Raw genomic sequence first — 27,908 nt, 5'->3', positions numbered from 1 at the left:
CGTCCACGCCTCTTAAAGGCACATTTTTTCAAATGTAATTTTTTTAAATGACTTTTTTTTTTTTTGTTATTGCATTTTAGTGTAAATATGAGATCTGAGGTCTTTTTGACCCCAGATCTCATATTTAAGAGGTTCTGTCATGCTTTTTTCTATTACAAGGGATGTTTACATTCCTTGTAATAGGAATAAAAGTGACACAATTATTTTTTTTTTAAACAGTGTAAAAATAAATAAAATATTGTAAAATAAATAATAAAAATAAAAAAAAAATTTTTAACCCCCCCCCCCGTCCCGACGAGCTCGTGCGCAGAAGCAAACGCATACCCGAGTAGCGCCCGCATACGAAAACGATGGTCAAACCACACATGTGAGGTATCACCATGACCAGTAGAGCAAGAGCAATAATTCTAGCCCTAGACCTCCTCTATACCGCAAAATGTGCAACCTGTAGAATTTTTTAAACGTCGCCTATGGAGATTTTTGAGGGTAAAAGTTTGACGGCATTCCACGAGCTGGTGCAGATTTCAAGCGTGACATGTTGGGTATCAATTTACTTGGCGTAACATTATATTTCACAATATAAAAAAAAATTGGGCTAACTTTACTGTTGTCTTATTTTTTTATTCAAAAAAGTGAATTTTTTCCAAAAAAAGTGCGCTTTTAAGACCGCTGCGCAAATACGGTGCAAAAAAAGTATTGCAACAAACGCCATTTTATTCTCTAGGGTGTTAGAAGAAAAACCATATAATGTTTGAGGGTTCTAAGTAATTTTCTAGCAAAAAAACCTCTTTTAAACATGTAAACACCTAAAATCCAAAACGAGGCTGGTCCTTAAATTTAAAATTTTGACCATAGATACACTTTAACTTCCACTAAATCCTTTGCATAAGTTTTGCTTGTGCACAAATGATGTGGCAGTGTACGTGCGCATTATTTGGTAAATCAGGCCAACTGTGTAATGCTTGCTAAAAAAAAAAAAATAATGGATGGAGATTGTGGGGGTTATTTACGAAAGGAAAATCCACTTTGCACTGCAAGTGCACTTGGAAGTAAAGTCGCTGTAGATCCGAGGGGGACATGCAAGGAAAATAAAAAACAGAATTTTAGCTTGCACATGATTGGATGATAAAATCAGCAGAGCTTCCCCTCATCTCAGATCTACCCCTTAGATTTAGAGCGACTGCACTTCCAAGTGCACCTTCAGTACAATTTCAAGTGCACTTGCAGTGCAAAGTGGATTTGCCTTTCGTAAATAACCCCCCAAGTATCCCTGTTTTTGTACAAAGGGTTAATTCAGAATTTTTAGTGGTCATGTGTGGTCACACCCCTTTAGCATCTCATATATGTAAAATATATATATTTGTTATGTAAGCTATGTGGAATTAAGCACAGACATACCACCTCCATTTCTATTGATCTCTGTACCCTGGGATAAGAAGTGCCGTCTTATTTGCAGAGGAAAGCCACAGCATGTTCTTGAATATAATAAGTGATTCACAGCAGAAGCTCTCAAAGTAGCCGCAGTTGGAAATTGATACAAATAAAGAGAGAGAGGTGTTTGCTTTGAGAATGGTTACTGTGTGCTGGGTTTACCATTTAACCACTTCAGCCCCGGAAGAATTTACCCCCTTCCTGACCAGAGCACTTTTTTGCGATATGGCACTGGGTTGTTTTAACTGACAATTGCGTGGTCGTGCAACGTTGCACCCAAACAAAATTGACATCCTTTTTTCCCCACAAATAGAGCTTTCTTTTGGTGGTATTTGATCACCTCTGCGTTTTTTATTTTTTGCGCTATAAACAAAAAATAGCGACAATTTTGAAAAAAAAAAGCAATATTTTTTACTTTTTGCTATAATAAATATCCCCCAAAAAATATTTAGGCCGATATGTATTCTTCTACATATTTTTGGTAAAAAAAAAACGCAATAAGCGTATATTGATTGGTTTGCGCAAAAGTTATAGCGTCTACAAAATACAGTATCACTGTAGGCTCTTTACCATGTGATCAGCTGTGTCACAGTGTAAATAGGAAATGCCGGTTATCAGCTTTCCTCTCCTTACATTGACAGCGCGTGAGGAGAGGGGGGCCGATAACCGACTCTCTTCAGTGGGGACATCTGCACTGATAGTCCGCGCCCTGATCATCAGTGCAGCCCATAAGTGCTGCCTTATCAGTGCCCATAAGTGTCGCCTAGCAGTGTCCAATAGTGCCACCTACCAGTGCCGCATATTAGTGCCTCCTCATCAGCGTTACCTCTTCAGCGCCCATCAGTGCTGCCTCATCAGTGCAGCCTATCAGTGCCCGTCAGTGCAGCCTCATCAGCGCACATCAGTGAACCAGAAAAATTACTCATTCACAAAATTTTATAACAGAAACTAAGAAAAACTTTTTTTTTGTTTGTTTAGCAAAAAAATAAAAAAACCCAGTGGTGATTAAATACCACTAAAAGAAAGCTCTATCTGTTGCAAAAAAAATTATTAAAATTTTGTTTGTGTAGAGAGTGGCATGAGCACGCAAATGTCATTCAAATAGCAACAGCACTGAAAGCAAAAAATTGGCCTGGTTAGGAAGGGGGTGAAAGTGCCCTATAAGTGGTTAAACCCGGCTGCCCTCCTATCTGATCCGGCCAGCCGGAAGGGAACGGGTCCCCTTCCGTTCTTCTCTTCTCATTGGACCCAGGGGTAGCCAGGTGTAAATGGACATCCAGCGCTCCATAGAAGAGAGTGGAGGGTCCAATTGGGTCCGGCTGAAAAATGAACAGACGGACCCAATCAGATCTCTCCTGTAAAAAGGGCTTCAGCTGTGCTCAGGTGTGACTGCAGACTAATGCCCCGTACACACAATCTGAAAATCGGACGACAGATCGTCTGACTTTTTTCGCTTACTAGTCGTAAGTAGAAATTGAATAGGTTACTAAAATCACAAAAAAAAATTGCGTACGACAGAAAAAAAGAATCAGAAGTGATGTCATGTTTTGTGGTGTATTTGTATTGTATTTTCAGAGGACAACTGTACTGACTAAACGAAAATCGTACAATCTGATATCATACGAGGAAATTTTTCGCGCATGTCCAATCGGATAATATCGGATGCACTGTCGTGTTTGGCTATCGAAAGCTCTGTACTAACGATCAGATTATCGTATGATCGATTCGAAAGCGATATTTTTCGTACAATTTTCGAATCGTGTGTACGGGCCATTAGGCTTGCCATACATTATACAATTTTCTTATAAAATTTCCTTTAGATTTACCTTTAACTTTGTAGTGTAAGGGTCTACTTGATTGCATACAAATTGAAAGTGTTTAGGTTTGACCTCATATTATATGGTTTTGGTAAACCAAAGGCCTGATTCACACCTATGCATTTTTTAGTGTGTTTTCAGTTTTGCAGAAACACACCACAGTCCATATAACATGGTTTCCTATGGATGTAGTTCACATCTGTGCATTTTATGGAAAGGGCCAGGGACTTTTTTTCTGGTTTTTGGTCCCATAGACTTCAATGGATCAAAAGCGTGTGAAAAACGCAAAATGCACCCGGAATATGCAACCTGCATAGGTGTGAATCAGGCCTAAAGGAAAATTGTACAAGAAAATTGTATAATGTATGGCCAACCTAACACAACTCTCTCCATAGATTGACAGTGATGCTGTCCAAAGGTCTCCATTGCTCCCCCATCCAGAGTGGAGACACACCTAAGGCTGGCCATACATGGTCGAATTTTGAAAGAATTTTCTTTTGAAAATCAGAAAATTTGTGCGTTTTGTGATCCGATAGTGCCACCATTGATTTCAGAATTCGGCCCCTCAAGCCTTCAATTTCACCTCATGTTGCTACAGAAAAGATTTTTCGTGGCTGGGAATCTTCTTTTCTTTCTGGGAATTTTCTTTTCTTGCACATGCGCATTTCTTTTTTGATTACATTTCTCGCATGATTCTCCCATCATTGATTAGAAAATCGTTCGTTTTTCAAAATTTCCAACATGTCCGATTACTGAAATTTGATTGCCGCATGAAAATCGGCTGCTGCTGCAGCCCACTAATGGTGCGAAATACGAACGAAAATTCTTAGATAAGATTTTCGAAAGAAAATTCTTTCGAAATTCGACCCATGTATGGCCTGCCTAGGACAAGAAGTGCCAGACCAACAGGTGAAAATACACTGGGATAAAAAAAAAAACCTAAAAAAAAACAATACAGCCGCCACATCTAATAAACGGTAAGCTACAATATATTACATTTTTTAAACAGGGGACAGAGAGGAACAATGCTAGCAAAAAGAACTATAGCAGCTTTCCCTATTCCGATAGAACCTAGGTTATTGGAGCCGGGACTTCTTTCTAAGTGTTAATGTGGCATTAGTCACTTTCCCAGGTGTTTAGAGAGAGTAGAGGAGAGGGAAGGTGCCCTCTGCTGAAATCTTAGCATGGTGTCATGGTGTCAGCTCTCTGTAGTACTGAGAGTGGAGAGGAGACTGTAGTATTAGGCACACCCTGCACCTCCCCTCACTGCTCTTCCAGCTGCTGGACTGTAAAGCTGCTCAGAAGGGAACTCTGCACAGGAACGCCATCCACATACTACACTACAGCTACAGAAGCCACATTACGAAGGGGCAATCACACACACCGCACAATACACACTCACACAACTACCAATATACCCTGCATACTATAGCTTTAATACTAGTAATACACTGGAGATAAAACTGCTTCGTGTCATTTAGAAGAAAACTCAGCCAGCGCTTCGAAGAAATGGATTGATTTATACCAATGTGGGACATGTCACCTGTCAGGTTAGTTCCCAACGTGACTTTGTTTACTTTATTTAGGATCTGATTTCTGATTGACCTTTGATTCTATTTCTGGGAAAGCGGAGTAAGCAGTCGGTATTATTACTATGAATGAGAGCCTTTCTGATTTAGGGCTGCCTCGCACTATCTCCGCTGAGTTGTGTTGATCTGCAATGATCGTTTTCTATGCGCTCTGTTCACACCACAACGCTGCCTTGAGGTGGGTTTGCGACGTGACTTGAATGAAGTGTCATTTTTTGACACTTCAAAAATGTTAGTACAAAATACTAACATTTTTTTTTTTCTTCTTTAAATGAACATCTTCATAGCAATCTGTTCCCCATCTGTAGGGGTTATTTACTAAAGGCAAATCCACTTTGCACTACAAGTGCAAACTACAAGTGCAAAGTGCACTTGAAATTGCACTGAAAGTACACTTGGAAGTGTAGTCGCTGTAGATCTGAGGGGGACATGTAAGGACAATAAAAAACAGCATTTTAGCTCGCACGTGATTGGATGATAAAATCAGCAGAGCTTCCACTCATTTCAGATCTTCCCCTCAGATTTACAGCGACTGTACTTCCAAGTGCACTTTGCACTTGTAGTTTGCACTTGTAGTGCAAAGTGGATTTGCCTTTCGTAAATAACCCCCAATGTGTGATTTACTAAATACAAGCAGTCCCCAAGTTACAAACATCCGACTTACTTGCGACTCCTACTTACAAACGGTGGGAGACAACAGGAAATGAGAGGAAATCTACCCCTGGGAAGGGAAATTCAATCCTTTTCATGGAAAAAGGTGTCTCTACTGAAGCTTTATCACCAATCCTTGTTTCCACATCAACCCAAAACGTTCAAAATCTAATTGTCACAGGAACAGAAAGTGAGATGAAATCTTCTGAACAGGGTCACAGACAGCAAAGCAAATGTTACAGGTAGGGTTGAGCCGGATGGAAATTTTGGAGCAGAAAGCGAAACCGAAAAATGGAAAAATGGCAGTTTTTAAAATATATATATTTGTACATATAATTGTATTATATTCAACTTTTTAATTAATATCATGAATTTTAATGAATTTATTGTCGGCCATTATCGGCACCTTTAGAGCAAGAAAAGCTCAAGAAAAATGCATCCCCTTAAATTCTATGTAAGTCTTCACACTGGTCCGTTGCGCTTCCATTGTGGTGTTAAAAATCTTGCTTGCTGCATTTTTGGTCAGCTAAAAAAAAAAACGCACCCAAATCGCACCTGCCCGTTGAAATGCATTGAAAAGGCAGCAAGAACGCATCAATAGCATTTGTGATGCGTTTTTTAAAGGGTACATGATCTATGAAAAACACACTATAAGCACAGTAAAATTGTGCTAAAATCGCGGCAAAAATCACGTGCGTTTTCGGCACCATTATAAATGCCAAAGACACAATTTTCGGCTGATATGTTTCAATGGCCAAAATTTCAGTGCATCTCTACTCACAGGGGTGTTAACCCATCCTTATGCTATCCAAAAATTTTAAACATTATTTTTTTGGCTGGAGTTACACTTAAAAAATTCACCTGTTCCAGCTTACATATTCAACTTAACCACTTCAGCCCGGGACCATTTGGCTGGCCAAAGACCAGAGCACTTTTTGCAAATCGACACTGCGTCGCTTTAACTGACAATTGCGTGGTCGTGCGACGTGGCTCCCAAACAAAATTGACGTCCTTTTTTTACCACAAATAGAGCTTTCTTTTGGTGGTATTTGATCACCTCTGCAGTTTTTATTTTTTGCGCTATAAACAAAAGAATAGCGACAGTTTTGAAAAAAACGCATAATTTTTTACATTTTGCTAAAATAAATATCCCCAAAAATATATAAAAAAACATTTTTTTTCCTCAGTTTAGGCTGATACGCATTCTTCTACATATTTTTGGTAAAAAAAAATCGCAAAAAGCGTTTATTGATTGGTTTTAGCAAAAGTTAGAGCGTCTACAAAATAGGGGATAGTTTTATGGCATTTTTATTAATAACTTTTTTTTTTTAAATGGCAGCGATCAGTGATTTTTATCGTGACTGCGACATTATGGACAATTTTGACACATTTTTGGGACCATTCACATTTATACAGCGATCAGTGCGATTAAAAATGCATTGATTACTGTGTAAATGTGACTGGCAGTGAAGGGGTTAACACTAGGTGGCGCTGTAGGGGTTAAGTGTGTCCTAGGGAGTGATTCTAACTGTGGGGGGAGGGGCTGCGTGTGACACATCACTGATCACCACTCTCGATTACAGGGAGCTGTGATCAGTGTCCTGTCACTAGGCAGAACGGGAAAATGCTTGTTTACATCAGCATTTCCCCATTCTTCCTCTCTGTGAGACGATCGTGGGTATCCCCGTGGACATCGACTCCGCGGGGCCCGTGAACCTGCTCACGGCGGGTGCGAGCGGCGGCGCGCACACGATGGCACAGCGGCAAATTCAAAGGGACGTACAGGTACACCCATTTGTGCAGCCATGCCATTCTGTCGACGTATAAGTACATGCAGCGGTCGGGAACCGGTTAAAGCAGAGTTCCACTGGTTTGTAAGTTTATTAAAAGTCAGCAGCTACAAAAATATGCAGCCGCCCGAAGCCTCGCTCCTCTCCCCCTCCTGTTTGTGGTGCAGTCACTGCAAGTGTGGGCACCCAGCTGTGACAGCTTGCGGCTTCACAGCCGGGTGTGCACTGTGCATGCGCGAGTCGCGCTGCGCTCTCTTAGTGGCCAGGCAATCTTATGGGACCTTTGACATGTCCCAGAAGATTTCAGAGAGTGAGGGGCCACCTAAGGGGAGAGGAGGAGTCTCCTAGGCGGCGAGGCGACGGAAGGGGGAAGTCAGACAGGAAGTACCGGTCAAAACCAGGTACCCACTGAAGATAGCCCTTTTCTCTGTAGCACTTTAATTGAATGAATGCATGGAATCTGTATAGAGATTCCATTGATTCATAAAATGACAGTCTGATACATAGTAACACTCGCGGTTTACTATGTATCAGGTGTCAGAGGATATATCAGTGATCTCTGCCTATATCCATTGTACAGGGGGGGTTGGTAAACATATGTTTATCAAGCCCCCCCAAGCCCCAACTTCACCCCCACCCACACCGCTCCTCCCCCCTCCCCCCGCCGCGATCTCCAGCCTGACAGCTCAGTGCAGGGAGAAGATACAAGCGTCGGGAGGGACGGAGAGATGCGCTCGGAGCAGGGATGGATCGGGGTGCGGGGGCAGTACGGGGGGCTATCTGACCGGCGGGGGGGACACATCTGGGTCCATGTGGTATGTTGCCATTCATCCTGAATAGCACCCCAACACACAAGTAGAGTAAATGCCAACCAGCCTGTAGCTTATCTCAATGGGTTTAATTTACTAAAACTAGAGTGCAAAATCTGGTGCAGCCTTGCATAGAAACCAATCGGCTTCCAGTATTTTTGTCAAGGCTTTATTGAACAAGCTCAAGTTAAATGCTGATTGGCTACCATGCACAACTGCACCAGATTTTGCACCCGCCAGTTTTAGTAAATCAACCTCCGCGTGTTGGGTGTTTGCTACCTTATGGTGTTTTGGTTACCTGTTTATAAAGATGTAATGCAAAACATATTCAAACACATGCAATAATAATATTATCATCCAACTGGACATCTTTCAGCTATGCTAGGCTGTTATTTCATAGGGAAAGCTATGTCAAGCCACTCCAAAATTAGATCCCATACTGCCAGGTGATTTTTGAATCAAGCTTTAAAGCTGCAGATGAATAATAATTTATGGTAAAATTCAATGAATTCATGTTAAAGTTGCATTACTTACATTACTCATTTTGCCATATTTACTACTATTTGACAAATATTAAAATATACATTAGCTAAAAAGATATATAATATATTGTATATACAATGTAATATAATATAATCTATATATTATATATTGTATCTAAAAATTAGGCTGTGAGTTGCCCAGTTTTTGTTTTTTTTTGTATATGCCTGCTATGCACAATTGTATTCATGTTTTATCTTTATTGCTCTGTGTCAAGTTAATTTGTTTAATGTTGAGAGTTATTACTTCAAACAACTTGCTGTACCAGAAAAAGAAAGGTGTAATTTGTATGAGTCACTATTTCTGTTTTCACTCTTCTTCACATTGGTCTTAGTGGAGGTGTAAATCTAATTTTATCCTTTTTAATTACTCCTTTGTGGTGTCGGTTGGAAATGAATTTGCAGCTTGTGTGAATTACACATCATTTAGCAACTAATTAACAGTTATTACGATCACCGGATGTCCCATTGTGATAAGATGTCAGCATGTCAATCCAATTTGTCCACGACTGTCAAAAATCTGATTCAGAAAAAATTTGCATTAAATGAGATTTTGTACAAATCACAAAACAGATATAGACAAGTAAGGCTTGGTACACATGGGCAGAATATTGGCCAGTATCGGCTGGTTCAACAGAAATCGGTCAACATCTGGCCCCAGTGTACATCAGCTTGTCCATCAGAAGCTGGCCGTACGTCCGGCTTCTGTTGAACGGGCATGCTGAAAAACCAGCATCTGATCAGCACTGGCAGCCAATGGAATGTGAATGCTGACCGGTGTGTTCTGGTGGGGGGGCAGTTCCCCTGTCAGAACACAACAGCTCAGCTGGGAGATTGCTGTACTAACGTTGCATAGTTAGTACAGTAACCTCCTCCCGAGCTCCTCTTTAAGCTGGCTTGCAAGACCCACATTTTGTCCAATTCCTGCTAAATCACCAGAGCCATGGGAAGCCTTGATGACACCACCTGGTTTGACAAAGATCAAATTAAAAATTGACTGAGCTGGGTGAAAAATTCTCAGTCTAAGAAGGATCGCATCCTATAAGATGTAGTCACTGTTTGGGTATTTGAATGTCGCAGCTGGCAGTAGAGATTCTTCCATCTATACAGTTTGGCGTGGATGGGGAATTGATTCATTCTCTCTTTGAACAATAGAAAAACAAAACCTGAGTGACCAGCTTAAGGCTAAGACTACACAGGTGATTTTAATAGCTCAGTCACGCTATTAATATCTCTGAGCTCGATCACCTTATTTGTATTACATTACCTTTAATAACAGCTACTTCAAAGAGATTTTTCTAGCAGGCACTGTTAGGGATTTATTTCCCATCCTCTCTTTCACCGACGTGAATAGGAGAAAAAGAATAATGGCTCAAAAATTGCTCATTTAGGGTATTCATGGGCAGTTTTTTTTTCCCCAAGTATACTCTGCAAAATCTATACCATAAGATTAATTTCCTGAATGTTCACCCTCTCTCTCCAACCTATATATGGGCCTGCATTTTTGGACAAGTGAACCCCTTCTGCCCTTGCATAATATTTTTTTGTCGCTATATAGATGATTTGTTGTTTGTTTTCTCTAAACAGCTGAGGGACTCGGATGCCTTTTTGACAAACCCCATTCCCCAATGACAACCAACTGAATCTAAAATTCACTGGTCAGATGAGTACTAGTTCAATTAGCTTTCTGGATGTACTGCTCCAGGGCCAGGATGATCACACTGTTTGTACAAAAAGCCCTTGTCTGGTAATAATATCCGGCGAGCAGATTCAAGTCATCCGAGGCACACTATAAGGGCCATTCCTATAGGACAGTTTTTGAGACGTCCAAGGATATGTAGCAGTAATGAGGATTTCGGGTTGGAATTCATACTGATGTATAGGCGATTTCTCCAGCAGGGTTATCCAGAATAGCTAGTTGAGCTATGAACAAAGCTAAAACCACAGAAAGATATTTAATTGAAAAAAGTCCCACCCACCCAAACCATCTGTAGGAGGACACCTTTTTTTTCTACAGCAAATATGCGTGTATATTGTAAGGGAATTTAAACCGTTTCTAGGTGGGCTCCCTTTTTGGGTGGTTGACTCTCCCGTAGCTATTTCTCTTCTTCAACAATGTGGGGTGGCAGTTGGCTTCACTTGAAAGGCAAATACAGGAGCGGGGAGGACAAATGTCCATGCTGTCCTTATATTTCCAGCGGTGACAGCTTTGTGTCTACAGTTAGGAATTAAGAGTTTAAAATTAAGACCTCCATTAACTGTAACATGAGATATGTTATCTACCTCATTACCTGAAGTCTTTGCCTTTTTTTTTATTATTTTATTTCCCACGCTGCATGGATTAACTGCTCATTTTTGAGATTGGAGAGAGAGATATACTCACCTAATACTTTGATCCTCCCAGCACCAGACCAGTCCCTGCGGCTCCTGACCAGCCCCCCCTCCCCCATTCAAGTGCATTCTAGTGGTCTTGTGTGGTGGCCTGTTCCTGAAGTCATCACGCTCATAGACTGACTCTGGTCATGAAGACATCAGGAATAGTTCACTGCTGGATGTGGGGGGCACCATTTTCCAGAGGATCAAAGGTTCAAGTGAGTATAGGCACTGTGTTCACCACCATACGAAAGAGGCAGTTTATTATTATTATTATATTATTATTATACAGGATTTATATAGCGTCGACAGTTTACTCAGCGCTTTACAACATTAGGGCAGACAATACAAGTACAATACAATTCAATACAGGAGGAATCAGAGGGCCCTGCCCGTTAGAGCTTACAATCTAGTTTATCCATGCAGTGTGGGCACAGCCCACTGCATGGGAAAAAAAAATTTGGCTTTAAATAATATGTGGGAGGAACAACAAGAAGGCTGAGAAATCTCCTCCATGACCACATATATAACATACAAAAAGCTCAAAATACAAAAAGTTCTACTAATACAGCAAAACATTTTAATGTGTGTCATGGCGGTGATCTTTTAGCCCTCCGCATCCAAGGTATTGAAAAGGTGTTGAGTCCCAAAAGAGTAGGCAACTCGTTCAGGTTTTTATATAAATGTGAGGTTTACTAGATATTTTATTTACAGATACGTATACCTGACAGGTCAACTTCAAATGGGTTCTCACACACTGCTATGTATAAATTTGCTGGCGTAGAACATCCTAAAATGATAATGTATTATTTATATTTTTTATTTTTGAAAAAAAAAATTGGATTATATGTGGGGATTTCTCATAGGCTTATGGACTGTTTTTGATGTATTTTATGTGTATTGTATTTTCTGCTTTGCCAGTGAGTGGTGTTTAATGTTACTTTTAGGTTTTAAGTTTAAACTTTGTTTCCTTTTTTGTTTTTTAAATACATGGGGCCAACAAAGTAGCTGATCTACCTTTTCTGGATGGACCTGTCAGCACTTGAATGGAGGTGGTTCTCCTTTATAGAGTAGCCATAAGATCCGTCTACGGTAGCAGGTTATGATTGAGCACTGAGACAGGCGTGAAACGTGTCAATTTCAGTCTCCCACTGTTGTTTCTGTGCTGTTGCTTGTGATTTTGAGAATATGTTGAAATAAAGGTTTATCCTTCCTTGTTCTCATGCTGTTTTGCGAGTAGGGGTGGCACCACCTGTATTGAAGGACAGTGTGCCAAGTATATAGAACCTGGAGCAGCGTTGATCGGTCTGTGCATATAGACCAATTTCCTGTTTTTTGTTTTTTTTCCAGTCTCTAAGATAAGAAATGGTCCACGTATACATAGCCAACTTGGTCAGAACTGGGCCGACTGATGATCTGCTCCTTCACTTCCTATACAATACTAACACATTTTTGGGATCTCACTTATTGTACAATGTAGGAGTATCACATTAAATGTGTGCATATTTGACAACATGCCTGGACTCATTTTGGCATCGAGAGGCAAAGTTTCCAAACCTCATCCCAATATCCAGAGCAATGGCTGCCAATGTATTTACTTTCCAACTACAGTTTAATGGTTATGATTAATAAATAAATGTACTACTTATATAAAGAGAATCTACCATGTACAAAACATTGTGACATATGGAGGCCGATTTTCTAAAGAAGTTGAGAATGTTCACATATTATATTGTGTGCATATTCACTTCAATTCGCCGATGATGGGAAAAAGCAAGTTCCTATTTACCCTCTTCCACTGCGCATGGTTAGATAATTAACCCCTTCTTGCCGACTACTTCCCAGCCCCTTAAGGATTCTAAAAGCCAGGGGGCGCACATTCGGGTCATGTGACCGCTGTGATTGGCTGTCGTAGCGGTCACTTGATTAGAGAGCTCCTGATCGCTAGTATGCATCGAGAGCTTTCCGGTACACGCCGGTTACTGTGCTGGGAGCACGCAGGAAGCGCACTTTCAGGGCTGCATATATGCGGCCACTCAGCGTTAAGGCCCACTTGCTGAGTGGCTGCATATACACTATATTACCAAAAGTATTGCAACACCTGCCTTTACACGCACATGAACTTTAATGGCACCCCAGTCTGAGTCCATAGGGTTAAATATTGAGTTGGCCCACCCTTTGCAGCTATTAGTGCTTTAACTGTTCTGGGAAGGCTGTCCACAAGGTTTAGGAGTGTGTCTATGGGAATGTTTGACCATTCTTCCAGAAGTACATTTGTGAGGTCAGGCATTGATGTGGACGAGAAGGCCTAGCTCGAAGTCTCCGCTCTAATTCATTCTAAAGGTATTATATCGGGTTGAGGTCAGGACTTTGTGCAGGCCAGTCAAGTTCCTCCACCCTAAACTCGCTCATCCATGTCTTTATGGACCTTACTTTGCACACTGGTCCAAATCATTTGGTGGAGGGGATTATGGTGTGGGGTTGTTTTTTAGGGGTTGGGCTTGGTCCCTTAGTTCCAGTGAAGACGACTCTTAAGGCTCCAGCATACCAAGACATTTTTGACAATTTCATGCTCCCAACTTTGTGGAAAAAGTTTGGGGATGGTCCCTTCCTGTTCCAACATGACTGCGCACCAGTGCACAAACAATGTCCATAAAGACATGGATGGAAGAGTTTGGGGTGGAAGAACTTGACTGCCCTGCACAGAGTCCTGACCTCAACTAAATAGAACACCTTTGGGATGAATTAGACAAGCCAGGCCTTCTCGTCCAACATCAGTGCCTGACCTCACAAATGAGCTTCTGGAAGAATAGTCAAGCATTCCCATCGACACACTCCTAAACCTTATGAACAGCCATCCCAGAAGAGTTAAGGAGGTATGCTTTACCTTAGCTCACTGCACTTCACATTAGTAAATCAGGCACAGTGCCTTTCTAAATAATCAAGCAAAAATAACATTTTTTTTTAACTGAAAGTGTTATTTATTTTGTACAGTGTTACACATAAAAATGCAAAGTGCTGCGGAAAAAGCATATAAGTATACAATATGATCTGTAGCACTCTGTTGTCAGACATGGTGATAGTACAGTTGTATCAACAATACCAAAGCAGAGTTGGGTCAAATATGCAACAAAACAAGGAAAAGGGGGAAAGGGGGAGAGGACGTTTTAAAAGCTGGTCAGTAATAGCATTTACCCTTAGATGCTTCTGTATGTGTGGGCAGCAGTCCATCAGCTGAAAATAGGTTTCTTGTGTCAAAGCACTTGACTCGGTTCTGCTTTTTCTGCACACCACAGAGAATTATTTAAATAACAGCACTTAGGCAGGATATAGAGTAGTCAGCTTTTTTCGTTCAACCAGCGGGTACCATTGCACAGAGCAGGTATGTTTACCTTCTTTTGTATTTTAATGCAGTGCCACCCCCTGGAGGGCCTCTGGATTTGTGAGTCCCCTTATTCCTGCACAACCAAGCAACTTGCATTTTTCACTCATTTAGAGACAAGAATCAGTCCATTAGCTTACTTTTGTTATTTTATTGGGGAAAATAACTTGGATTATGGGATGGCAAATTTAACTTAAAGAACAACAATGAGGACAACTTCCTTCTCTATGCACACCACAAAAGCGAACAAATCCTTGACTGGCTGCATTCCCTCCAGGACAGCAACAGTCTTTTCTGGACTTGGCCTTCTAGTTCTGTGTCCCCTCTAGGTAGAATTTTAGTAAAGTCCCATGTTGTAGGAGCCCTATGTCCCCTCTCTTGAAAATACCAGCCCACCTGGCTACTTGGCGAAATGTCCCAGAACAAGGGATTGGGTAATAGCTTGTTAGCACAGTCCCAGAAAAGCTTGTTGGATATTACATCCTGTAGCTTTAACCCTTTTAGGCCCTGGGGGTGTCGAGGTACTCACACTGTCCTGGGAAATTCTGCTGCTTCACAAGAGACTGCTGTTCAGGCCTCCTGCTGTCCAGGTCCTTCCTTGCAAGCCAGGGTGTCTCCTGGAAGAGACCTTAGGGTAGTGGAGATCCCTCTGTCATTTTTCTTTTCTTAGCTCCCAGCCTGTTGGCAGCGCCCCCTCAGTCCCTCCCTGGCTACACGACACAGCATCCTCACACCATCTTCCACCCGATTACCCTGCTGGCCAGTCTCCACCATATTTATAGGCCTTCTATTACCATAAATATGCACATCAGTACCTCCTGGCCTCCACCCACTAACTTCTAGAAACTCCAAGCTTCTAGAACCAGGGGGAGGTACCAGAGGCTTGACCTGTAGAGCTCTCCAGCCTGACCTACAGTAACCCCTAATCAATTACCAGAAACACAACTACCATGAGCCAGAGATACATTTTTCTATTCTAGACTGAGCACTAGAGGGTGCTACAATAAATAAAAAAACCTTTACAACCACTTTAGGTGTCAAAAAAGCACCATCATCCCTTTATTGGTGGCTCAGCAATAATAGTTTGATGTCCTGACACTACTTGCCTCAAACACTTACATGAAGTGCCCACCTTGTTCTTAGTACTCCAGTAAAATCATCACTGTATTTTATTAGGTAAAGGTATGGATTTTTAAATCCACACATCTTTGAGGAGTTGATACAAACTCAAAATCTTCCTCAAAAGAATATAGGTGGATTACTGCACTCCAATAAAAGTCCTCCTTTATTGTAATAAATCCATGAAACAATACAGCATGGCATGAGAGAAGTGACTTCCAAATCTTTTTACGCTACAGAGCGCTTAATCCTAGCATGCTAGGATTAGACACTCTATAGCATGAAACTCGTTGGCAGGATTTTTAAAGGAGGATTTATATTGGAGTGCAGTCATCCACCATTTGATGCCTTAATGGTGAGCTGGACTGTCAACCACTGTATGGGCAGAGTAATGTGGACCCAACTGGGGCAGTATACAGTACCTTGAAAAAGTATTCATACCCCTTGACATTTTTTACATTTTGTAACAGCCAAAAACGTAAATGTATTTTATGGGGATTTTATGTGATAGACCAACACAAAGTGGCTCATAATTGTGAAGTGGAAGGAAAATGATAAATGGTTTTCAAAATTGTTTACAAATAAATATCTGAAAAGTTTGGCGCGCATTTGTATTCAGCCCCCCTGAGTCAATACTTTGTAGAACCACCTTTGGCTGCATTTACAGCTGCAAGTCTATTTGGGGATGTCTCTACCAACTTTGCATATCCAGAGAGTGAAATTTTTGCCCATTCTTCTTTCCAAAATAGCTCAAGCTCTGTCAGATTGGATGGAGAGCGTCTGTGAACAGCTTTTCAAGTCTTGCCACGGATTCTCAATTGGATTTAGGTCTGAACTTTCACTGGGCCATTCTAACACATGAATATGCTTTGATCTAAACAATTCCATTGTAGCTCTGGCTGTATGTTTAGGGTCATTGTCAAGATTTGTGGAGTGCATGACTAATAGTTGTCCTGTGGACAGATTCTCCCACCTGAGCTGTGGATCTCTGCAGCTTATCCAGAGTTACCATGGGCCTCTTGGCTGCTTCTCTGAATAGTGCTCTCCTTGCCCGGCCTGTCAGTTTAAGTGGACGACCATGTCTTAGTAGGTTTGTAGTTGTGCCATACTCTTTCCATTTTCTGATGATGGATTGAACAGTGCTACGTAAGATGTTCAAAGTTTGGTTTTTTTTTTTTATAACCTAACCCTGCTTTAAACTGCTCCACACTTTATCCCTGACCTGTCTGGTGTGCTCCTTGGCCTTCATGATGCTGTTTGTTCACTCAGGTTCTCTAACAAACCTCTGAGGGTTTTATAGAACAGCTGACACTGGACTGAGGCTGAAGTCTGGACTGACCTGGTGATAAGTTTTTGTTGCATGCCTTGAGAGTTACCTAGTGTAAAACACAAGGGGGTTGATATTCTAAAGGCAAATACGCTATTCACTTTGCAAGGGCATTTTCCCTTAGCTTAACGAAAAAGATGAAGCTCTGTTGACTTTCATCATCCAATCATGTGCAAACAAAAATACTGCTTTTTTTTTTCTCCCTGCGCCAAATTAGGTAGTCTTTAAAAAGTGAATTTTTACCACAGAGAAGGAAAAATTCCCTTTCAAAGTGAACAGCCTTTTTTTGCCTTTAATAAATCAACCCCAAAGGGTCTGGATGGAGACAGACATATTCTCCAAATGCTCATTCGCTAGTAAAAGCAACCGCTTCCATGTGAGTACAGAATTATTTCTTCATTTGATGGGTATAATACTATTACCAACCAATATAACAATAATACTATAAAAAAAAAAAATGATAACGCCTATGGATATTTCCTTGTATTTTTAAGTTTTGGAGGTACTGCAACAGCGTATCTATGTTTACATTTAACAACAAAGCTGATGATTCACACCATATTCTAGCCTACTGTAACTCCTAAAGTGTTACCATTGCCTGTTGCCTATAATCCAATTTGTAAAGAGCCTGTGACTAATTTGATCTGTGGGTGCATCCCCAAATGTTTCTGCTAATGTTTCCAAGTCTTCTCAGAAGTATGTGTATGTCACTTTCTGGCATATCATTTGCTTATGAAACTTCCTCATCCTTTGCTTGTTCCCGTTTCCAATCACTGTACCATAGATTCCGTACAATATACATAACTACCAATTAGCATAACTATCCAACATATTTAACACAGCTCCAATGAAAAGGGAAATACCATAAGGTGTCAATTGGTTATTTCCCTATGATGTACTTCACTTCCCGAGTCACTTAGTTCAGTCTCATTGAAAGATAATCCCTGCTGACAACCTGTCAAGATTTTCCTGTTTTACTTAGCTGGACGAATTCCCAAATACATAGAGCTTTACGTAATGATTGATAATGAAAATATTCCTACTGAAAACCACAGAATGCAGCAGGTATGGCTGGATAAGATTTTTACAAATTGTTATACACATAATAATATGCCTATTTCACATGAGCCTACAGAGGTTTGTTTGTTTACATCAATATGATGGTATATGATTATAACATATTTGTGATGATATTTTCATAGAAGTTTGGTAAATGCATTAAATGCCAAAGTTTTTTAACCAAATGTTTTAAATCAGTTTTGTATGGGTGTAGGACCCCTTTGGTGTGCATGTTTTGGTCTGGGGTACCATTTCGTTTTTCCTCTTTAGGGGTCTTCTCTTTCCTAGTTATAGGTTTTAAAGAGTAATGCCCCGTACACACGATCAAACTTTTCGTCAACAAAACCGTGGATTTTTGTTCGAAGGGTTTTGGCTCCAACTTGTCTTGCATACACATGGTCACACAAATGTTGGCCAACAATTACGAACGTAGTGACCTACAAGACGTACGTGATATCTCCATTACGAACGCTAGTTTTACAAGACCGAGCACTTCCGGCTCGTACCTGATTCCGAGCATGCATGGACTTTTGTCCGATGGACTTGTGTACACACGATCAGAAAGTCCGACAACAAACATTTGTTGGAGGAAAATTTGAGAACCTGCTAGCCAACATTTGTTGGTGGAAAGTCAGACAACAATTGTCTGATGGAGCATACACATGGTCGGATTTTCCGCCAACAAGCTCACATCCAACATTTGTTGTCCGAAAATCTGATCGTGTGTATGCAGCATAAGAGGGCTGGAGCTCACGGAAGTCATAGTTGGTGGCAGTACGAAAATGGAGTAAGAATTGAGGGTAGCGAATGTCTAGGACATGAAGAGGGGTAAAATCTTTCGGAGGTCAAGTGGTTAAGCTGTGTGTTTAGCTGTTTGTCTATAGTACAGCTTTAGGGAAAAATTGTGGTTTATCATAAGTTCAGGTTAAATTGATAGGATTTCTATATTAAACAATTAAGCTGTACTACGTTCTAAATTTAACACAAGAAAAAAAATGGATTTTAAGCATATTCATTATTGTGACTCACAGAAAAAGCATTTCCACGTCCTACAGTCACAAACCATTCCTCATAGCCATGAGTCACTCACAGAGTCTGTGGCCACCACCCAACATGTTGTTCTCATATTTCAACTACCTGATGGGTTTATAATTATTTCAGTTGTGGTCTTGAAGCACTCACAGAAGAAACCAAAAACCTTTTTTTTTTTTTTTTTTTTTGTCTGAAGCAGAGCTGTGGAGTGTTTATAGAAATGGTACCTAATAGGTCTCCTACTTTTTTCAGCAGTGGTGTACTATTTTAACTAAGTTTATCATAACTTTCTGCTCAGTCTTGTAATTATTCCCAACTGTCCAGACTTTCCAAACGTTGTGATCTGTTTTTTAGATGTTATCTCAAATTTTCCATTTTATTTTCCGAAAAAAAAGACCCATTCTCATTGTCTGTTCTTACCATAAGCGTTGCAGAATGCGCTAAGAGGATAAAGTGGCTTATGCACAGTGCTTAGGTTGGAATTTGCTGGGCATCATTGCCCAGCGCAGCGCCAACACTGTGTGACGGTGGTGTGTGCTGAAAGAAAGGGCTGAGTGCAGTACTTTATTCAGTGCAGCAGGCTGGGGCTGAAAATACTGCACCCCAACACTGCAGTGTGGATAGAACCTAAAGCCTAACTCCATGTTTTAGTGAACTCTAAATAGTTTGCTTGGACCAAGCTGAGCTATATACAGTATACAGCACTGTGCTCCGGCAGCAGGATGGGGAGCAAACTGGTTTAAACAAACTATTAGCTTCACTACCAAATGAAGCAGCTGTCAGCACTGTATAATGTGTACAGTCTGTAGCAGTCAGAACCTGTATCTGAACTTAGGACCTCGGCTGTGTCTGGCAGTAGCTCTTCCAGTGAAGCCACCTCTGGACAGCTCCCTGCTTGATCCCTTGAACAAAGTTACTTTCTATCTTGTTTCTGGTGAACCTTACACTCCTTGCTCCTCCCATGAACTTCCTATTTAAGCTTTTCCTTTGCACTTCCTGTTTGCCAGATTATCATGCTCTTCTTCAGCCGACATCTTGCTCCTTATGCTCCTGTTGCCATCTGAATCTTTATTACCATTCATTACCAACCTTTAGCTTGTTCCTCGACTATGCTTACACTTGATCCCAACCTGCAACCACTTGTTACTGACCTCTGGCTTGTTTACCAACTTTGTTTTTGCTTTATCCCTACCTCCTGCATCTGCTACGGCACCCTGGCTTGTTCACCTCCTGGTGGGGCAATCCTGAGGACCACAACCTGGTATTAGAAGGCAGCAAAATTCATCTCCACCTATAGAAGCTCTGGTGAATACTGGTTAGTGCTTTGACCCCATGTCTTGGTTGAGTCCGCATGACCCACCAGGGGAATCTACTCATGTATTTATTCTGCTGATTTCTGTATGAGCCTTTCCACTGTTAAAGCCACTGGCCTCCAAGCCTGACCCCTGACCGTGACAGTAGCCTCAGCTACATACAGTAGACAGCGCTGTGTTCCAACAGTGGGAAAGAATAGATAGTTTCCTCGGATTGGCTTAGGCAGCGATTGTGATGTCATTCGCCCACCTCAGCCAATAAGAGGAAGCCTTGCATTCATTCAGAAAATACAAAGCTTCCTGTGAATTACTGAGCAGTGCACAGCCTGACTAGATTTTGTTCCGGAAAGTCCCCATCCTGCTGCCAGAACACAGCATTGTATACTGTATGTAGCTGAGGCTTATACATCGCTGACAGCCGCTGCATGTGTTAGTGAAACAAATTGTTTGTTTAAACCAGCTTGGTCCAAACAAATGATTTAAATTCACTAAAATGGGGGCATGTCCAAGATGGCGATGGGAGTGGATGTGTTTTAGCTCCGCTCCGCCATCAGGATCCATAATCCTGCAATCCCGGGGTGCTGGGAGCCCATCTGCTGCCACACCAGCTCAGTTTTGGCCCCTGGCAATGCCTGCCCATGCCCGGATACAAAAGAGGGCGAACAGCACGCCAACAGAGCCACAAAAGACCCGGGACCGCACAGCACACTGTGGAGCAGGCAGCAGCTGTCCCCATCAGCATGTCAGCTCAGGGAGAGGAGTTGAGTCACGGGGCTGCAGCTCCTCAGGCCCCCCCAGAGCACACAGCACTCCTGGAAGCTATCAATGTGTGTAAAACGGCCCTTACTGAGAAAATAGACAGTGTGTATATTGAACTGGGCCTGATCAGGAGAGACATTGATGCCTTCAGGGGCAGGGTGACAGAGGTAGAGCACCGCATGTCTGCAGCTGAAGATGTGCAGAGGGAACATGCGACTGACCTCCATTCACTAAAGATCAGAGTCAAACACCTAGAATTGCGCGCTGAAGATGCTGAAAATCCAAACAGACGCAACAATCTGCGTATTATTGGGCTGCCTGAGGGGGCTGAGGGGAACGACACTACTCTTTTCACAGAGCAGCTGCTGCGCTCCCTCTTGCCTCGTGGTTCCTTCTCCCCCCATTTTGTGGTGGAGCAGGCCCACAGGATTCCCGCAGTCAGAGGTCCACAATAGGCTCGCCCACGTACATTCATCTTCAAATTGCTAAACTACCGGGACTGTAGGATCTAATGTGGGATCCATATATTTTCGAGGGATAAACAGCTGTTCAGATTTTTTTTTTATATATATACCCCTAAGCTCCTTAAAGAGGAGCTTCAGTCCCCCCCAAAAAATGTGAAGTCGGCACCTACAAATTATGTAGCTGGACTTTTAATATAAGGACACTTACCTGTCCAGCTCTGTCCTCACATGAGCCTGTTCTTCACTGGGCTTGGGGTCCCTAGTGCCGGCATCTTAACTAAGGGAAACCAGCTGGAAAGCCTTGTGGCTTCACAGCAGTACACCTACTGCGTATAAGCAAGCTGCGCTGCACTTTGTGAATGGTCCCGCAGTCTTCTGGGACCTCTGATGTGCTGCGGGAGAAGAGGGGGTTGACCTTCGAAGTGGGTACCCGCTCCCCCCCAAAAAGTGCCAAATGATAAAGAGAAGGGGGAGGAGGCAAACGAGCAGAATTTCTCCTTCTGTGTGATGTTCCGCTTTAAGGGCATGAGACAACAGCAGAAGGCAAGTGCATGATCCAAATAGTGATATACAATGTACTATACCGATTGCAACTAATTAGTACTCATCTATTCATTTTTTCTTATTCTAATTTCTATGAAGCGCTGAAAGCTGACATTTGCTTGGTTGTTACAGTTAATGCATATGATACTACTACTAATTATTTATTATTATTATTTTTAATTTATTCTTATTATTAATAATAGTAATAATAATAATGATAATAATAATAATAATAATAATAATAAATAATTCATAGTAGTTATTATTCTTATATATTTTATGTTATTCTTATTATTATTAATAATAATAATAATAATAATAATAATAATAATAATAATAAAAATAATAATAATCATAATAATAACAATAATAATAATAATAATAATAATAATAATAATAATAATAATAATAATAATAATAATAATAATAATATAATAGTTATTTAAAGACTAAAATATTATAATAATACTGGTTTAAAAAGAATTATAGCCTAGTTGGAGTGAAGAAAAAGACAAGAAAGCTGTTTTTTGTGAACATTCTGGTATTTCGCCAAGGTTGTTTCAAACAGTTGATCCTTCAGTGCAGGAAATCGGGAAATGTGAAAAACTTGGAGTGCTTTGATGTGATTGATTGTTATTCTGGTTGATAAATATGTTTATAAGATAAGATTTGAAGTTTATAAAATATAAGATATATTTCCAAATACAGCACAGTCTGGTTTGTTTAGGAGCAGCTTGTCTTGGCTCATTGTCGGCTGGGAGACTCCGGGGTGTGCCTAATTTTTAAATTGGCCGACTTTTCCTTCATATTGCAACGTGTTTCACCAGAGGATTTAGTGACAGATAATTGGTAACAGTGATGCTTTTTTACATCAGGGAACAGGAAGCATACATGAACCACAATAGTTTTCTGTGTACCAAGTTGTATATTTATTAGAGAATTATGCAGACTGTATATTATCTGTTAAAAAGTGAAAGTGTAGTCAAATCACGCTAATATATTTGCCAGTTTAAGGCCTCATGCACACAAATGTCTCAGGCATAAAATATGGCTAGCGTAAAAAAACATGGTGTTTTCCCAAGCCTGGGGAGCCACAGGGTGGGGGTACACAGCTAGCCATAGAAATGAATGGCTGTACACTCCTGTACTCGTGTAAACAATAATGTTTCTGTGCTTGCGTTTACCCATGCATGCGCGTACAATGTTTTTTTTCTAGAATGTGGAAGCTGTGCATGCTTGTACACGCATAAACAGGTAACCGCCAATACACAGGAGCATCATCTTTACATGAGCACAAGGGTTTACAGCCATTCACTTCAATGGCCGACTGTACCTCCCACCGCTGGCTCCGTGAATGTGGGAAAACTTCATCTTTTTTACAGTAGGCATATTTTATGTCTGAAGACATCCGCGTGCCCTTAGCCTTATCTCTGACTTACTTACAAAGGCTGTGAGCAGGGTGCAAAGTGCAGAAACATTTAACAACCTCTTAGAAATAAATCTTTAGAAATACATTTAGAAACAAGCTGAAAAAATGTGAAAATAAAAACAGATCTAAAAACTGCTCTTGTTTGTCTTCATATCATATAATTCTTTCCTTTACTAGAATTTCCACGGAGCAGGACATCTATGGGTTACAGAGACTTTTTTGATGCCTGGCATGTACTAATTAAAGTAATAACATTCTTTTTATTGTAATACTGTAATATGCTTTGAGCTATTTACCTTCTTTCCTTTACAGTGGAAGAGCATAGGTTGAGTCCAATGATTAGAAACCCCCTCCCACATTCCGCATTGCAAAGGTTAAATGCTTGTTATGTCTAAGGGTGACAGAATAAGGAGAAATCCTTGCCTTGTTCCTTATTACAGCAACTAGTGAGTGCAACTAGTCTTCTGCAGCCTCCTCTCCAAGGTGCTCCCAGCCACGGTCACAATGCTGCCCCACCACATAAAATACAGGGCTAATAGCCCCGCATTTTACGCAGTGATATCATAGGAGCATACACAGGCTTCGAGGAGAGGAGGGCACCGACAGAGGTAGTCAGAGCAGGGAGTAGGTTAAATAATGCTTAATGTTCCTGCATTTCCTAGACACAAGCATTTAGCCCTTGCAGTGGGGGTGGGGGGGGGTGCCCCACAGCAAGGGTAGATTTCTTGCAACTTCTGGAGTTGGGCTTTAAGATGTTAACATCTTTTGTTTTTGTCTTCTATTTGTAAGTAAATGCTCTATATATATTCGCATTATTAAAAGAGAAGTTTGGGATTTTTTTTTTTAGAAATCATACTTACCTAGGTGGATGCAGCATTGGTCCGATGCTGCATCTTTCCCCCGGCGTCTCTAAGGCTGAGAATTGAACGATCAAACACTGTTGGTCGCTCAGTTCTCAGTGTTCTGTAAGCAGAGAGCTGGTGCCTGTTAGTCACCGCTGTCTGCTCTGCCCCTTCTCCCCCACGCTCACAGGAGCGCTAGGCTGTGGAGGGGGTGGGAGGTGCTGGCTCAGGCTCTTGACGGATCTCTGACAGGCTGAGTCAGCTGTTGATCTTGGGCAGATCCCGACCATATGGTTGGGATTTTTTCAGAGCCTGGACCTGCTCTGTGAAGTCAGCCGACAACTCTTGTGACCTACAAGAGAAGTACAGCCAAACAGCTTTGACTAGAATGACATGCATTTATAAACAACACCAGTACATTCCAATAAACTAGGATCTCTCAGATGTTCTCTAATAAAGATATGTTGCCATTTGTTCTTGTTAATAATTTAGATTAAGTAGAACAAAGTGGTTTATAGACGTTCTGTTTAAAATATGGGCGGCACAGTGGTGTAGTGGTTAGCACCCTCGCCTAGCAGTAAGAAGGGTCACTGGTTCGAATCCCGACCACGACACCACCTGCCTGGAGTTTGCATGTTCTCCCTGTGTCTGCGTGGGTTTCCTCCCACACTCCAAAGACATGCTGGTAGGTTAATTGGATCCTGCCTAAATTGACCCTAGTATGTATGAATGTGAGTTAGGGACCTTAGATTGTAAGCTCCTTGAGGGTGTAGGGACTGATGTGAATGTATAATGTATATGTAAAGCGCTGCGTAAATTGACGGCGCTATATAAGTACCTGAAATAAATAAAATAAATAAATACATATAGCGGTATATTTCTTGCCATCATGACCCACCATCAAAGAACAACCCAAAATAAATTTTCCCAATCCTGACATTCATGTAGGAGGGCCCAGAAACTATAGTGCGCATTTTGCTTTTATTCTTTTATTCTCTGTAAATGCAATGACCCTAAAGCTGGCCATAAACTGATAGATTTTTCTTTTGTTCAGCCTGCAGTAATCTAACACATGTGGACGAATCCATCCTGCTGGAGGTTGTTAAAATGCCTGAACAGTGGCTGCACCTGATTGGATACAGCCACTTTTCGGTCGACAATTTTTTGCCCTGCTCCTTCGATTTTTCAATTGAAGAAGGTTGGGCAGAAGGGGCCACCCTTAAAGTGAATTTCACCCTGTTTATCAGGAACCAACTAAAATCCACGCGGTATATAGCCAGCACTGGCAATAACACTGGCAATGACACTAAATATAAAACTAAATATAAAATCTTTTTTATCCTAGGAGTAGTATGATTGTGTGTTTTCTTTTGAATGGGCTGCCCTATGTGCGACAAATGTGCCAAAAGTGCGCAGGTATAGAGCTTTGTGGATTTTTACAATACATTTTAGCACAAGTGAAAACACAAATTAGCTGGTCATGTTTAGGCTGCCGTTAATAATTAATGCAAGTTTTTTGTGCAGTCCGTGAACTTTCACAAAAACATGGGTTTTCACAGAATGCACATATGCGGATGGAGCCTAAGGCCAGCCGTACACGGTTTGAACTGTTAATGGCCAGGCTGAATGTACCAAGTTGACCGATCGATCAGTCGGCTGCTATAGATGCTAGCAGTAATCACTGTCTTCCCCTGATTCCTGCTAATTCCCCTGTCAGCACTGCCAGTGTTATTGGGGGAATCGTGAGAATTTCTTTTCTGCAACCTGTGATTTCAGGAAAGAAATTTGCACCGTGTATAGCCTGCCTTACTGTAACCTGGATGAAGCCTCTTATGCAACTATTTTTGCTCCTAGCAAGGAGAAAAGGATACAATGTAACTTTTTCTCTTTGCAGAGGAGAAACAGTACAGGGGCAGGTTCCATTCACAGTGATCACAAGATAGGGAGCTGGTCCTCCTGGCTCTTAATTTATTAGTCTGAGACTAGGAGCTGTGCTGGGGATAAGTCGCACTCCCAGCACTTCCGCAATGCCGCTTATAATGCAAATAAGGCTGATTTACCTATCATTAAGAATACCTATTCCACACAGCTTTCAAATAATTAAAAAAGACATATACTGTATATACAGAACATACAGTGGGGTTGATTTCCTTTTCAATTTCCTTTTTTATGAAATTATATTTATATACAGTATCTAACAAAAGTGAGTACACCCTTCACATTTTTGTAAATATTTTATTATATCTTTTCATGTGAAAGCACTAGTGAGTATACAGCTTGTATAATAGTGTAAATTTGCTGTCCCCTCAATATAACTTAACACACAGCCATTAATGTCTAAACCTCTGGCAACAAAAGTGAGTATACCCCTAAGTGAAAGTGTCCAAATTGGGCCCAATTAGTCATTTTCCCTCCCTGGTGTCATGTGACTCGGTTAGTGTTACAAGGTCTCAGATGTGAATAAGGAGCAGGTGTGTTAAATTTGGTGTTATCGCTCTCACTCTCTCATACTGGTTACTGGAAGTTCAACATGACACCTCATGGTAAAGAACTCTCTGAGAATCTGAAAAAAAGAATTGCTGTTCTACATAAAGATGGCCTAGGCTATAAGAAGATTGGCAAGACCCTGAAACTGAGCTGCAGCACAGTGGCCAAGACCATACAGCGGTTTAACAGCGGTTTCACACACATAGGTTGGACTTGATGGACTTGTGTCTTTTTTTCAACCTCACCTACTATGTAACTATGTAACTATGTAACAGGACAGGTTCCACTCAGAACAGAACTCACCATGGTCAACCAAAGAAATTGAGTGCATGTGCTCAGCGTCAAATCCACAGGAAATAGACATATGAGTGCTGTCAGCATTGCTGCAGAGGTGGAAGGGGTGGGGGGGTCAGCCTGTCATTGCTCAGACCATACGCCGCACACTGCATCAAATTGGTCTGCATGGCTGTCGTCCTAGAAGGAAGCCTCTTCTAAAGATGATGCACAAGAAAGCTAGCAGTTTGCTGAAGACAAACAGACTAAGAACATGGATTCCTGGAACTGTGTCCTGTGGTCTGATGAGACCAAGATAAACTTATTTGGTTCAGAAGGTGTCAAGCGTGTGTGGCTACAACCAGGTGAGGAGTACAAGGACAAGTGTGTCTTGCCTACAGTCAAGCATGGTGGTGGGAGTGTTGCCAGCACTGGGGAGCTACAGTTCATTGAGGGAACCATGAATGCCAACATGTACTGTGACATACTGAAGCAGAGCATGATCTCCTCCCTTCAGAGACTGGGCCGCAGGGCAGTATTCCAACATGATAACAACCCCAAACACAACTCCAAGACCACCACTGCCTTGCTAAAGAAGCTGAGGGTAAAGGTGATGGACTGGCCAATCATGTCTCCAGACCTAAACCCTATTGAGCATCTGTGGGGCATACTCAAACGGAAGGTGGAGGAGCGCAAGGTTTCTAACATCCACCAGCTCCTTGATGTCATCATAGAGGAGTGGAAGAGGACTCCAGTGGCAACCTGTGAAGCTCTGGTGACCTCCATGCCCAAGAGGGTTAAGGCAGTGCTGGAAAATAATGGTGGCCCCACAAAATATTGACACTTTGGGCCCAATTTGGACAATTTCCCTTAGGGGTGT

The 27,908-nt window shown here is 41.4% G+C and overlaps 1 protein-coding gene across 8 annotated transcripts in view; it reads left to right on the top strand.

Moving 5' to 3' along the window:
• The first annotated feature begins 3,685 nt into the window (after window positions 1–3,685).
• ADGRG2 (adhesion G protein-coupled receptor G2) overlaps window positions 3,686–27,908 on the top strand; it is a 236,904-nt gene continuing 212,681 nt past the window's right edge. For 7 of the 8 annotated variants that reach the window (XM_073616459.1, XM_073616463.1, XM_073616465.1 and 4 more), the window contains exon 1: window positions 4,869–5,015. In XM_073616459.1, the coding sequence (XP_073472560.1) occupies window positions 4,969–5,015 (47 nt within the window). In that variant the 5' untranslated portion in view covers window positions 4,869–4,968. Of the gene's footprint in view, window positions 4,799–4,868; window positions 5,016–27,908 lie in introns of those variants that run through there. The other variant, XM_073616458.1, reaches the window with a different exon arrangement.

This window comes from Aquarana catesbeiana, linkage group LG02, assembly GCF_042186555.1.
Source record: "Aquarana catesbeiana isolate 2022-GZ linkage group LG02, ASM4218655v1, whole genome shotgun sequence".
NCBI classification, from domain to species: domain Eukaryota; kingdom Metazoa; phylum Chordata; class Amphibia; order Anura; family Ranidae; genus Aquarana; species Aquarana catesbeiana.
Note: the sequence above shows the minus strand (reverse complement) of the source record. Positions and strands in the feature narration are given on the sequence as shown.